At 40.0% G+C, this 15,388-nt stretch overlaps 1 protein-coding gene across 2 annotated transcripts in view; it reads left to right on the forward strand.

Moving 5' to 3' along the window:
* The window catches only part of ASB9 (ankyrin repeat and SOCS box containing 9), a 48,057-nt gene that overhangs the window by 20,352 nt on the left and 12,317 nt on the right, over window positions 1-15,388 (forward strand). Inside the window, exons 4-7 of one of the 2 annotated variants that reach the window (XM_034434921.3) lie at window positions 2-152; window positions 2,924-3,058; window positions 6,122-6,313; window positions 7,898-8,425. In XM_034434921.3, coding sequence (XP_034290812.1) covers window positions 2-152; window positions 2,924-3,058; window positions 6,122-6,313; window positions 7,898-8,022 — 603 coding nt within the window. In that variant the 3' untranslated portion in view covers window positions 8,023-8,425. Of the gene's footprint in view, window position 1; window positions 153-2,923; window positions 3,059-6,121; window positions 6,314-7,897; window positions 8,426-15,388 lie in introns of those variants that run through there. The other variant, XM_087895257.1, reaches the window with a different exon arrangement.

Genomic DNA, 15,388 nt, shown 5'->3' on the forward strand with positions numbered 1-15,388 from the left:
GGTAAATGCCACTACTATTGACTGGAACACACCCCTGTTCAATGCTTGTGTCAGTGGTAGCGTTGACTGCTTGAACCTGTTACTACAACACAGAGCCAGCCCTCATCCAGTTTGTGACCTGGCATCCCCCATCCATGAAGCTGCTAAAAGAGGTAAATTTGTCAGCGTATGTACCTATATACCAGGGTAACAAGAGGGGTACAACTTTGTGAAATGATATATTTGTTGTTTCATTCCACACAAATTCTATACAAATCCACAAATTTTGTCTGTTTGTTATATGAATATTGTATAATAAAATGTTAGCTATCTGTTGTTTGGACTATAAAACAAATATCTAGGTGTGTTACAAATAATAATATCAGGGCTGGAGAATCTGTGGTCCCTCAAATGGTGCAGAGTAGCCATTCCCAGCAGCCTCAACCTCAAGAGCAATGCTGAAGAACATGGAACATTGCAGTTCATCTGGAAAGCCCATCACTTTCTCATCCTTCAGTCATAGCATTAGAATTTTCTCTTTGGTCAGATCACTTTGACATCACTTCCATCTTAATATCTCCACCTATCACAGCTTTGAAATGTTGAAAAATATAAAGCTAAAATTAGTGCTCTGCCTTTAGCTGCTGCAAATCCCTTAGCAACAAAAATTTCTATATTTTCATTCTACACAAAACAAAGGGAAAAACAAACTCAGCAGTAGTCTGGCCTTTTGCAGGCTGGCTCATCCAATGTTGAAGAAAAGGGGAAAAGGAGACAAAATTATTTAACCTGCCTGTTTATCTGAGCTACAGAAGAGGATTTGAAATTGCTCTATAGGATCTCTATTCTTTATTGAATTCTAAAACTTGCTGCTGAGCTGGAAATAAATATTCTCTGTTTCCTAACCCTGTTGACTTTGCACTGTTGACTCCAGATGGGGCCTGGATCTCTTTCAACTGGCATAAATACTTGTGTGGAAAACTCCTGCTGCTCTTCCCCACCCCTCCACCCCAAATATGAACATTAATATTGGTTACAATTGCTCTTATCTTTGGGAAGACTATATTTAAATGTTATTATTGCTATACAGATAGACCTCAACTTACGACCACAATTGAGCCCAAAATTTATGTTTCTAAGTGAGAAATTTGTTGAGTTTTGCCTCATTTTATATCTTTTCTTGCCAAATTTGTTAAGTGAATCACTGCAGTTCTTAAATTAGTAACACAGTTGTTAAGTAAATCTGGTTTCCCCATTGACTTTGCTTGTCAGAAGGTTGTAAAAGGGAATCACATGACCCCAGGACACTGCAACAGGGGTGAAATGCTCCCGGTTCGGACCGGATCGCCCGATCCGGTAGCGATGGTGGCGGGTGTTTCAGAGAACCGGTAGCAAAAATTCCTGCGCCCCCACCCCCGCCATGCCCAGCTGAGTCGCACGATCATCAGAGGCTTTTTTTTAAAAACTTTTCAAAACATTTTTTCTACAACCTCTTCCGCTGAAAAAATGCTTTTAAAAGTAAAAAAAAAAAGCCTCTGATGATCATGCAGCTCAGCTGGGATCGTCAGAGGCTTTTCAAAGCATTTCTTTTTGCAACCTCGTCGGCCGAAGAGGTTGTAGAAAAAATGCTTTGAAAAGTTTAAAAAAAAAAAGTTGGCCATGCCCATCCAGTCACATTACCTCCCCCCACAAAGCCACGCCCACAGAACCGGTAGTAACAAATTTTACATTTCACCCCTGCACTGCAGCCATCATAAATGTGAGTCATTTATCAAGTCGAGGACTACCTGTATGGCCAAACAAGACATGAAATTGCTTTTGGTATGTTGACAAGGATTTCTGGCTCCACAGCCTAGCTGTCTAAATGGGCTTGAATATAAAGCTTGTCTTTGTAGCCACAGTAATATGTTCTGAGTCCAGAGCAAAGTATGTTGATATAAAAACTGCCCTCACAGTCGACCTTACAATTCTTCACCAATGAAGCTGGTCTTTGTTGTTGTCTTATCCCCCCACTGATACTTTCAAGACATTGAAGGGGGGGTCTCCCCTTGGGGGTCTCCTGGCCAGCATTTCATTTCCTTTTTGATGTCACCTGTTGTTGGAAAAAAACAATCCCCAATTGCTTTCCTTAAAGTTCAGGTGGGGCAGGTTGAAGGCTCAAACTGTCTTTTTATATAATGTAGGTATTTTGCATTTATTTATAATATTTTGTTCACCTTGGAAATTAAAGAGATTAAGGGACAGGAGAGGAATAGGTTCTGAGAAATGCATAAAGGGAATCTGACCATCAGAAGTAGATTTCTGAGATGCCTTTTCTTCATCCAGTCAAAGCAAGATGTGTCTTATTGCTCAATCTGGAAATACAATCTGGATAGTAATTCCGTCTTCCTACTCCTAATGATTGACGGTTCAAGCCTTGTAATAGGAAATGTAAAAGGAAGAAGCTCATGCTTCTGATACTCTATCCTGAGGCCCTGCAATCCATAGACTTAGTTCTCTTTTGGTTCTCAACTGGAAAACCCTCATGCCTTCACACTGATAGGATTCAATTGGAGGGCAAAACTGTCCCTGCTAAAATGAGATTGCTGCTCAACAAAGCCTGCATTGCTACTCTGATGCTGTTGGAGTTTTGTCCTGTGGTGGTGGTGTGATGGTGGTCGCCATTTTTGGCCAGTGGGAGAACTACACATTAACTACCGTTTAGGGGCACTCTTCACTGGTTCAGCCACTTCTGCATAGCCAGATGGCATGGGCTGTGAAGGACCTGAGTATGAACCCATAACTATAATGGAAGAAGGTTGGTCAGAGAAAGAAATTGGAAAACTTTTGAAGTTTCAGTCATTTGTAAAAACCAGTGAGTCTTTGTTCACCTTTCACATGAAAACAGCTGGGGTCTAGTTTTGGGGCTCAAATTTAATTTTTAATTCCTTTTGATCCTTTGAAGGTCATACCAAATGTGTGGAAACTCTTCTGTCCAATGGAGTCAGTATTGACCATAACATAAAGCATCTTGGAACTCCACTGTATGTCGCTTGTGAGAATCAACAGTTGAAATGTGCCAAAAAGTTACTTGAGTCAGGTAATTCAATAAAAGATATATAATATCAACAAATCATTTTTCATGCCTGAAAATGTCTATGGGTAGAGGACAGAGGCATTAATGGGAATAGCTCTGGGAGGTCAATAGTATTTGTAGATTGTATTTTGATAGAGAGGGAAGGGTATGGTGACTAGGGCAGTACACCACTACAACATTCCTGTGTCTCTCTTCAATTGGTCCACCCAGGCACCTTCCCTCTTAATTTAGTAATATAAGTCATGCTTGAAGAGAAGAAGATGAGCCATATTGGATAAAACTAAAGCCTCAGTTAATTCTAGAGCCTTGGTAGTACAGTGGTTTAAGGCACCCTGTTATTAAGCTGGTTATTAAGACCAGCTGCCTGCAATTACTGCAGGGTTCGAATCTCGCCAAGGCTCAAGGTTGACTCAGCCTTCCATCCTTTCTAAGGTAGGTAAATTGAGGACCCAGTTGTGGGGGCAATAAGCTGACTTTGTATAAAAATATACAAAAGTATGAAGGCTATTGCTGAGCACATTATAAGCCGCCCTGAGTCTTCAGAGAAGGGCGGCATATAAATCAAATTAAAAAAAAAAAATTCAGCCTTCTTCCATAATGGCTAACCACAGGTACTTAGGGGAAGCTCAGGAGCAGGAAGAATACAGCAAGAGGGAATGCATCTCTCTTACTCATGTTTTTCAGAATACTGCTCTTTGGTATTAGAAGTAATAGTCATGTTCCTAATATTTATTAGCTGTCTTCATCCTTTCATTAATGTGTATAACCTTCTTTTAAAAGACATTTCTATTAGTGACTAACATATCTTGCTTTGTTCCTCATATTGATTTAAAACTACAGTGAACAAATCCACAATGAACTCATGGTGAAGTAGCAGATTCCTATAAGGTTATCAAGAAGCTTAACCAAATATAATTGCCAAAACACAGTGGCTTCTAGTTCTTTTTATTTCGTCAGTTTGGCTGGGAACCCTGACAAGATATATGTCTGGAGGCCGTGCGGATCTGGATGGGGAGGAACAGGCTCAGGCTCAACCCATCCAAGACCGAGTGGCTGTGGTTTCCAACGTCCCGATATAGTCAGTTGACGCCATTGCTGACTATTGGGGGTGAATTGCTGGCCCCCACAGAGAGGGCTCGCAACTTGGGCTTCCTCCTGGATTCACGGCTGTCTTTAGAAGAGCACTTGACGGCCGTGAACGGGAGGATTTTTCATCAGGTTTGCCTGATTCGCCAGTTGCATCCCTTTCTGGATCGGGACTCCCTACACACAGTCACTCATGCCCTCGTCACCTCCCGCCTGGACTATTGTAACGCTCTCTACATGGGGCTCCCCTTGAGGAGCACCCGGAGGCTCCAACTGGCGCAGAGTACGGCCGCGCGGGTATTTATGGGAGCAACATGGCGCTCCCTTGTGACACCTCTCCTGGGCGAGCTGCACTGGCTCCCGGTGGTGTTCCGGGTGCGCTTCAAGGTTTTGGTTACCACCTTTAGAGCACTCCATGGCTTAGGACCTGGTTATTTACAGGACCGCCTACTACCACAAACAGCCTCCCACTGGCCGGTACGCTCCCATAGAGAGGGGCTCCTCCAGGTGCCGTCAGCCAAGCAGTGTTGACTGGCGGCCCCCAGGGGGAGGGCCTTCTCTGTGGGGGCACCCACTATCTGGAACGAGCTCCCCCCGGAGATACGGAGGATCCCGGATCTGCGCATTTTCCGCCGTGCACTTAAGACCCTCCTATTCCAGCAAGCCGGCCTGGCCTAATTTTCTCCCCCTTTTTAAAAATTTTAAATTGAAATTTTAATTTGTTTTAAATTATTGGGATTTTTAATTGTCTTGGGCTAAATTATTTAATTTGGTTTTAATTGTGTTTCTAACTTTTGTATTTATGTATTTTATTCTGTGCCTGTTCACCGCCCTGAGTCCTTCGGGAGTAGGGCGGTATATAAATTTAATAAAACAAAACATAAACAAACAAACATATTCCTGCACAGTAATGAATTTTCCTCTGTAGATTTATTTACAAAAAATTATATGCCGCCTACTCAGTAGATTATATAAATTAGGGGTGTCAAAATGACAGGCTGTGAGCTGGATGTGTCACATGCAGGCCACGTCCACCCCAGCTCCGCAAAGGGAAAACGTCATGTGATGGCAACGTGACGCAAGTTTGACACCCATGGTATAAACCAGTGATGGCTAACCTTTTTGCCATTGAGTGCCAAAAGCAGGGGGAGTGCAGGGGGGGTCATGCATGTGCATGTCCACACCCATAATTCTATGTGCCCCACTCCCTGTTCATGTGCGCACAACACCCCATGGTCCCTCCGCTTTTGGTACGCGATGGCACGGTGGGCCAGGTAGACCCCTTTTTCACCCTCCCCAGGCTCCAGAAGCTTTCTAGGAGCCTGGGGAGGGCAAAAATGGCCTTTCCCAGTCTCCGGAGGCCTTCCAGAGGCTGGAAATGGCCCGTTTCCCATGGTGGGCACAGAAGGACCGAAATTAGCTGGCCGGCACGCGCATGTGACCTGGAGCTGAGCTAGGGCAATGCTCGTGTGCCCACAGATATGGCTCCACGTGCCACAGGTGGCACGCATGCCATAGTTTCACCATCACAGGTATAAACCATATCTTCTCAGGGCCTTTTCTTCAGCAATTGTGTCTGGATTGAAGAATTTGGTTAGTTAATTTTTCATTGCAACTTTTTCCTGAAAACCTCAGCCTGAGGGAACACATGCATTGTAAACAGAAACGAATTTGGAATTATTTAAAAATGAATGAACTGTCACAGTTTCCTGCAAAAAAACCTCACTTTGCTGTTTTGCATTAAGAATACTGAGCATTCTTAATGTCCTATTTCAGATCAGTACAATTGATACATTACTTTGGCAGTAAACCTCAGCATTTAAACAGTTTAAAGCTATTTCAAATCAAGAAATGATTATTTAGGAGGCTTTATGCTCCTTTGGCAATCTATAAACTGGAAATTATTCAGATGGATCTGAGATAGCAAAAGAAAGAAATTAAGTTACTGTTTGTTTAATAGTTCTATCTCATTTGTTTTAGGCGCAAGTGCAAATAGCGGAAAAGGCCTGGATTCTCCTCTCCATATAGCTGCTCAAACCTCCAATGTCGACATGGTCCATTTGCTCATTGACTTTGGAGCAAATACTAGGGCTGTTAATGCAGAAGGCAAAAAGCCAATAGAGCTGGTTCCAGCCAACAGTGCACTAATGCAGATATTTCTGCAGAGAGAAGGTGCCCATTAACCTTTGTTTCTTTCACACGCAGAGTACATTATGTTAAGAACCTGAGGCATGCTTTGAATGGACATATCTGTATCATATTGTTAACTCTTATCAATATGCCAGAATGTGCTCTTATCACATACAATATTGCTAATATTTCCTCTAACTTGCTAATGCCATAATGTGGGTGCAACCTTATAATAGTCAAAGGGAATGCACATGGAGATAGATCCAATTACTTCTTGTGAGACATAGATTTCAGACAAAAGGAAGAATGGATTTTTTCCAAAGCTGAAGTTTCAGTTTTGATATTGTTACAATCATAGTTCACATTGTAGATTTTTATAAACATATTGAGTTCAACAGGAAAATGCAAAAAAGAAGGAAAACTTTGTAGCTAGAATGTGTATGTGTTACACATATTGCTGGATATATCTTCAGCAGGAAACTGGTTCATAATATATTTCTAGCTAGAATACCTTTATTCTCAGTAAATGTGTACCCATGCGTGATTGTACACATTATTATACTGTGTACAAAACCAAGACACAAAGTGACCCAAGATTTGTAAAAAATTTGTTCTACTATAGTAAATTGTTTTGACTGGTACTGTGACAGGATTGTTTAATTCCAAATTAAAACAAAAATTATTATATGGTACTGTTGGAAGAAATTTCCCTGGTTTGTTCCCAGCTGGGAAGCAGTCACTGATGCTGAGAAGAAATAGATGTGGAAGCAGCTGCCAGAAAAGGGATCCTTTAATTCACGAAGGCAAGAAAAGTAGTGAACACAGCTCAAGCATTCCTGGCTTGCAAGCAGACTTGGAAGTGTGACTCTGAGCCCTTTATTTTTAATTCCCCTTTGAAGCTCCTGCAGCTTGATGGGTTTATTTGTGTGCCTCTAGTTAAAGTTAAAGTGATTGCCCTGGATCCCATCTTCCTTCCTTAATGGGTTAATCCTGTTCCTGGGGCTTTATCTTTCCTATCCTGGGGGTTAATTCTGCCAGGAAAGATGAAAAGGGGAGTTCCAGGTGAGTTATTTTTAATCTGATTCCCTTTATCTTAATGCCTCTATTTAGCTCTGTTAGCAGGGCTGCTCTATGTTTTTCTTTCAGCTGGTGCTTCTTGGTTTTCTTAAAGGGGGAAGGGCTGGCTTGAGTCTCTTGGCACTGTTTTCTGAGGTTTCTGGTGCTATGAGGTTCTTGGCACTGTCCCCCTAGGGTACACTTCCCACAATATCTTCTGCAATCTGTATGGTACTATATTGCTGTGACTGCTTTAAAGGTTACATGAATCTCACCATTGGCACAGATTTAAAAGCTTGATTAGTTATCTATTTTAAACTGCTTTTTGTGACTGATTAACTTTAATCTTCAACAGTTATCCTAGATTAGGATAAACAAACTAACAATAATTAAGTATGTTATAGTTTGGAATGTTCTGCTTCTTATAGCCAGTTGAGAAGTAAATGTTTTCTTTAATTATTGTTATTCTGGATTGCAAGGAACTAAAACTAGTTTGAATTCTTTAGAAAACAGATTTTAAGATTATTCTTGTGTGTTTTGTTTTGTTTTGTTTGGCATTTTTTTCTTTAGGGCCATTCTCCTTGATGCAGTTATGTCGCCTGTGCATCCGGAGTTACTTGGGAGTCAAAAAGAAAAAGAGAATTAGTGAACTTATGTTACCAGATGAGCTAAAGAAGTTTCTTTTATATGTATAAAAAGTGTTATATTCCTTGCTGATACATACTGTGCAAGTTTTACTTCCTAGCAAAATTGTTTGTACAATTTACATTCCAAATATTCGATCAGGATTTTCAATAGGGCTAGTTTGTTTACCCCTGCATATTTTAATTGTTAGTTCCTATTTGGACATTAACTAAATTTAAGAACTAAATTAAAAAGAAGTAAAGATCTTGTAGCAGAATTTCAATTCCATATAGCTGATTATCTGAGGTGTGTTATAAATGCTTCTCTCGTAAATAGAAGATGCCAAGCATATACAATATTGTGTTCTGTTATTATTAACAATTTTCTGTGATATGGTCCCACAACTAATCAACAAAGTATTATTGTTGTTATTATCATTAACAGTTTTCAGGAAATTACATTGTTTAACAAAGACTGGCAGTGTGATGTTTGTAAGAACTGGTATGGGCACAAACACTCTCCATGGCATGTTTGGATTTCTTGACTAATTAAAATACATAAAAAGGGAAAGTTAGGTAAGTTTCATTGAGTTTGGGTCAACAACAACAAAAATTTATTATTACAGTCTTAGACCAGGGACCAGAACAAATAAAAGCTCTCAGTATATATACACTTAAAAATTCTAGTATAAAATAATAAATAACAACTGAAATCTATAATAAAATACAGTGTCAATTATACATATGATTGCAACTATATGATAGTTGCAATCCCTAAACTGTGTGGCCTGTTGTAGATTCAACGCTAAACGGGAAATGACTAAGCAGCGCAAAGGGTTTGCCACAATTGTTATATAACATCGCTATGGTGGAGAAGACACATCTTTGTGATGAATCCCCAGTGCTGCTGCGCAGAATCTAGCCACCTGGGCTGTAGTTTTGGACTGTTCATCCTTAAGCAACCACTGAAGATAGGTAGTGTTGGAATGGCCAAGATACCTAGCAGTTTTGGCAGAATATGTTTTTTCCTAATTTCCGTATAAAAGGAACATCTAAGGAGCATGTGTCCCACAGTCTCCACTCTCCTGAGCCACAGGGACAGAGTCTTTCCGTGAACAATATCCTTTTATACTTGCCATATAGGATGGCCGATGGAAGCCCATGGCACCGTGTGAGTGCAAATGCTTTCCCATAGTTTGCTGACTCCAACTGACTAAGATAGCTGGCAGGAAGAACAACACATCTAATGACATCTGGAGCGAGAAACAACGGAGGTTTCCCTAAGTCCGCCTGCCTCTCGATGTCCTCCACCCTTTGTCGCAAGGTTTGTCTTGCTAGATCCTAGTCCATCTTGAGTATTAAAGCTGGGGAGAAGCCTAGTTTGGCAAGGATGGACTCGACAGCCTTGATCCATGGTGAAGAGAATTTGTCTTGGAGAATTAATGGAGCAAGACCTTGCGAAAAGAAGTTAAGCTTTAGCCAGAGATTTAAGAACGCTATACAGATTCTTGCTTTGACTTTTGTCAATCCTGTTTCCAGGCACAGAAGTACATTTGAGACACAACGTGGCATCTGGAGAATTGATCTAATGAATTTTGATTGAACTATTTCTAATGATGCAAAACATGAAGCTGATGGTCCGAGCAAGGTCCATAAAGAAGTTGTGCTAGTGACTTGGCCAGAAAAAGCTTAATTGCAGCAGGGACATAATATCTTCCCTTTGTGCGTAAAAATTTAAGAATGATGCTCGCTGATCTTTGGCCCAAGGCAGCTGCATATTCTCCATGTGCTTTTCTTGAATGATTGGCCTGAATGACCACCCCCAGGTATTTGAAGGTGGTTACCTGCACTATTTTGTGGCCATTTAGGTACCATGAATAAAGTTTTGGCCTTTTAGCAGAGGCCATGATCTTTGTTTTCTCATAATTTATATCCAGTTTATTGTAATTACAGTACTGGAGAAGGGCTCACAAGGCTCTTTTAAAGCCTACTGGTGTCCTGGAGAGGATCACAGCGTCATCTGCATAGAGCAGGAGGGCGATGCTTTGGTCACCTATTTTTGGGAGATTATTTGGTTTGCTTAGCCATTTTACCATGTCGTTTATGTAAAAGGTGAAAAGCAGGGGGGCCCAAATGCACCCCTGTTTAACCCCCTTTTGAGTTTTAACTGACTTTGAGAGGGACCCTTGCATATTACACCTCACCTTGAGGGATGTTTTAGTATGTAGGGCACATAATAGATGAAGAAGCCTGTGGTCAATTGAGGCAGTTTCCAACTTCTCCCATAGTTTAGTCCTGGTAACCGTATCAAAGGCTGCCTTGAGATCTACAGTTGCAAGAAAAAGTATGTGAACCCCTTGGGATTACGAGGAGTTTTGCATGAATTGGTCATAAAATGTGCTCTGAACTTCATCTAAGTCACAACAATAGAAAAACACAGTCTGCTTAAAATAATACTACACAAACATTAAATGTTGCCATGGTTTAATTGAACATAACATGTAAACATTCACAGTGCAGGGAGGAAAAAGTATGTGAACCTTTGGACTTAATAACTGGTTAACCCTCCTTTGGCAGCAATAACCTCAACCAAACATTTCCTGTAGTTGCAGATCAGACCTGCACAACGATCTGGAGTAATTTTGGACCACTCCTCTTCACAAAACTGTTCCAGTGTAGCAATATTCTTGGGACGTCTGGTGTGAATCGCTCTCTTAAGGTCATGCCACAGCATTTCAATCGGGTTGAGGTCAGGACTCTGACTGGGCCACTCCAGAAAGCATATTCTGTGCTGTTGAAACCATTTTTTTGTTGAATTACTTGTATGCTTTGGGTCATTGTCCTGTTGCATCACCCATCCTCTGCGGAGCTTCAGTTGGCGGACAGATGGTCATACGTTTTCCTGCAAAATGTCTTGATAAACTCTGGAATTCATTTTCCCATCAATGACAACAATCTGTCCAGGCCCTGAGGCAGCAAAGCAGCCCCAAACCATGATGCTCCCTCCGCCATGTTTTACAGTGGGGATGAGGTTTTAATGTTGGTGTGCTGTGCCTTTTTTTCTCCACACATAATGTTGTGTGTTCTTCCCAGACAACTCAATGTTGGTTTCATCTGTCCACAGTATATTTTGCCAGTAGTGCTGTGGAACATCCAGGTGCTCTTTTGCAAACTTCAAACGTGCTGCAATTTTTTTTTGGGACAGCAATGGCTTCCTCCATGGTGTCGTCCCATGTACTCCATTCTTGTTTAATGTTTTCTTTATTGTAGATGTGTCAACAAAAATGTTAGCATGTGCCAGAGATTTCTGTAGGTCTTTAGCTGACACTCTAGGATTCTTCTTTACCTCATGAAGCATTCTGCGCTGTGCTCTTGCAGTCATTTTTACAGGACGACCACACCTAGGGAGAGTAGCAACAGTGCTAAACTTTCTCCATTTGTAGACAGTCTGTCTTACCGTGGACACATGAACATCAAGGCTTTTGGAGATACTTTTGTACACATACTTTTTCTTTCAACTGTATAAAACTGGCGTATAATGATACAGGTCTATTTGATATGTATTTTTCAATCAGATGATGATGAACTAAGCAATGATCTGTGGTGCCTCTCCCCTCTCTAAACCCGGCTTGTTCTTCAGCGATCAAATTCTCAAGATCCAGCCACTCCTTTAGTTTATCTTGGAGGTGTTTGGCATAAAGTTTGCTGATTATGTTTAGCAGATTTATTGGTCTGTAATTGGCAGGGTCATCTCTCTTTCCCTTTTTAAAAATTGGGACAACAATTGCCAAGTCCCAATCTTCTGGGACATAGCCAGTGGAGTCGATATAAATGAATAGCGCTGCCAGAACTGGTATCCACCACTCCAAATTGTTCTTTAGTAATTCAGTGGTAATGAAGTCAGCTCCTGGGGCCTTCCCAGTCCTGAGTTGGCCAATGAGCGATTTGATTTCGGACTCTGAAATCAGGGGCCATTCAGGTAAGTCCTTCATTGTATACCTTACACTCTCGCTGGAGGGGTCTTCATACATTCTCTGAAAGTGAAGATTCCAGGTTGTAGGAGGTATATGAATATCTAATGGGGTATGAATTCTATCAGAATGACTAGCTATTAGACGCCAGAATAAAGAATTTTTTTTTGCTTTGCTGCCACAATAAGTTGTTCCCAGGAGGACCTTGTGTCGTCTCTTCTTAAGAGCAATCAGTTGCTTATATTGTTTTTTGAGAGTAATAAGATGTTTAAGACTTATTTTATTACCATTCCCAGTCTCGCTTTTGTACAACTTATAAACCAAGGTTAGAGCTTTCTTGGCTTCTATACAATCCTTGTCAAACCATGGTTTGGAGGCGATACAGGGCCTCTTAGCTGATAGGTTCCAGTCATGTACTACCGTGTTTTCCCAAAAATAAGACCCTGTCTTATATTTTTGTGAACCCTGAAATAAGCACTTGGCCTTATTGCCATGCACTCAAATGCCCAATTGAACTAATTATCAGGGGATGTCTTATTTTGGGGAAAACAGGGTAGTAATGGTTGTAACTTATGAACTATGTTTATATAGTTCTAGTAAATCTTGGGAGGGGTTGGCTGTAAAAAAGACTGGGTCATTGACCTGTAATTAAAAAAACTGAAAAGAAATTTAGTATGCTATAAGATAACAGACTATAGCATCATCTTTGTTTATAAGAAAGCTTTCTTTACACAGACATTTTTAGAAAATAATGTCTAGCGCAATTCTTTATTTAAAATTATTCCCATCCACTCATTATAGAATTACAAAATAAATATGGATGGGCCAGAGCAGTTGGGAAAACTAAAAATGGTTGCTTCAAAGGATTTCATTGGTTTACCATGTGGTAAATGGGTGTTTTATGTCCACATAAGCCATTTTGTAAAGAACACATGAAATATGTTCTGTAGAAGCAGATATCCAATCAGACTCTTATAAAAGTAACTGCTAGAACATGGACCAGTAGAATTCTGTCAATCTCTTATTGAGTTTTTGAGAGAATTCTTGAGGAAAATATAATGAAATAACTATAAACTGCAATCCAGAGCTCAAAAAACTTTGTTCTTCTGCATTAAAAAAAATCAATTACTTTTTTTCCCCTTTTACATCAAAACAGAAAAGATTACTTAGACTCAATCAAGTACTGGGAATGAATGCTGCCTGCTGGTGTTCTGAATCTCATACTGTTTATTTCAAGGGTGCCACAGATAATGGGGTTAAAAGATGGGTGGATTCACAGGGGTTGGGTTTAAGGTACAATTGGAATTATTAGCAAATTGAACAGAAAATGGAGCGGTAGTCAAACAAGGCAATTTATATATCAAATTGCCAAGATGTTAAACCATGTGAAAAGATGTTGCTGTCAGACCTAATGACTGATAAAAAGTGTTAGAAAACTTCAGGTGCAAGTCTTTTATGTTCTATGAACTACAAGGGTATCAAGAATAGGTCTTGTAAATGTGAGGCAAATTAAGGAGTTTTCTGAACATTCAGGATTTTCTGCAAAGAGAGGTAGGGATGGTTAATAAAGTTTATTCTACAGTTATTTCACATTCTGCATGCAGAGATTGTGATTTTGAAATGCTCAACAAAATATTTCATGATGCATATGTCCTAATATGCATTATTATTATGCATATTATGACACAATAGATATCTGAAATAAGGCAGATATCTGAAATAACAATTTCTCAGGAGCAACTGATAAGGAGGTCTGCTTAAAGGCATACACACAAAATTGTGTGTTGTCTGTAATTGGCTGGCCTTAGTGTAATGGGTGAGAGAATCTCTCATATTTTGTTACTACCAGTTCTGTGGGCATGGCTTGGTGGGGAGTAATGTGACTGGGTGGGCGTGGCCAACTTTTTTTTTTTACTTTTAAAACCATTTTTTCTACAACCTCTTCAGCCAAAGAGGTTGTAAAAAAAATGCTTTTAAAAGTCTCTGATGATCCCAGCTGAGTTTCCTGATCATCAGAGGCTTTTGTTTTCTTTTAAAAGCCTCTGACTATCCCAGCTGAGTTGCCTGATCAGCAGAGGCTTTTCTCTCTTTTAAAAGCCTCTGACGATCCCAGCTGAATTGCCTGATCGGCAGAGGCTTTTTTTTCTTTTAAAAATATTTTTTCTACAACCTCTTCGGCCAAAAAAATGCTTTTAAAAGCCTCTAACAATCCCAGGTGAGCCGTGCGATCACCAGAGGCTTTTTTTTTACTTTTAAAAGCATTTTTTCTACAACCTCTTCAGCCAAAAAAATGCTGTTAAATTTTTTTTAAAAAAAGCCTCTGATGATTGCATGGCTCAGCTGGGCATGGGGGATGCAGGGATGTTTGCTACCGGTTCTCCGAACCACCCACTTTCATTGCTACCGGATTGGTTTGTTTCAATAAATTTATATTTTTGCCTACTTCATAACTGTAATTTTGGGCAGCTAAGATGCTTGTGAAATCTTTTATCTCTATTATGAATTAAAATCCTACTTTCTACATGCATTTACTGAAAAATATTCCAAATTATAACCACAAGATGGCAATCTTCCACCAGCTTTGCTGCAGACTCAATCTATGTGTCCAGTAATATTGCACTCAGATTAAATAAAATGCTTTCAGAAGTGATAATGTAAACTTTTCTGCTTTGGTGATCAGCAGACTTCTCAGAGTTCAAGTACAAGTGGAAAAATACCAGTGAAAGTGAAAGCTTGTTCAACAGAGAAAACTCTTCCAAAGTATACTAGTATCAGACTCAAGTTATGTCTACTCAGAAAAAAAATTCTACTGAATTCAGTGGATTTAAACTCTAATGAACAGGCAAAGAACTGGAAAATGAAGACTGGAGTTTGATACCTTAATTTAACTAACCAGTGATAAAAACATGCTTTTTAAATCAAGAATACTGCAATTCTATCCTTAGTTTTATATTCTTAAAATGTAGAGCATACCATTACAGATGACTTTTCACAGGACACAGACACATTAAAATATCTAGTGTAGCTAGAGCAGTAGTGGGATTCTACCGGTTCGCACCAGTTTGGTAGAACCGGTTGTTAAGTAGTTAAATAGTTAAGCAGTTCGGAGAACCAGTTGTTAAAAGAAATCATCTTGTGTTTTTTTCCACTTTACAGGGTTAATCCTATAAGGAATTACAACATTTGGTGTTGTTTCCTAGCCTAATCTTTATTGCCCTGCTTACAGAAACTGCCTCTCCGGTAGTATGCCTAGACTTACTGTCACTTCCTGTTCCAGAGGTTCTGGGAGGTTTTTTTTTGCTTGACTTTCTTAAAGGGGAAGGGTTGTTTTATGCTTTTTACACTGCTGTTGGGAGGAAATACTCCCCTGTTGGAGTTCTTCCAGCCAGGGTGCAATGATCAGCACTTTGAAGAAATAATTGAATAACGAAGCAGAAACTTTTAATGCAAGGAACCAAGATGAGTGA

This window comes from Pantherophis guttatus, chromosome 5, assembly GCF_059756535.1.
Source record: "Pantherophis guttatus breed Tessera chromosome 5, ASM5975653v1, whole genome shotgun sequence".
NCBI classification, from domain to species: domain Eukaryota; kingdom Metazoa; phylum Chordata; class Lepidosauria; order Squamata; family Colubridae; genus Pantherophis; species Pantherophis guttatus.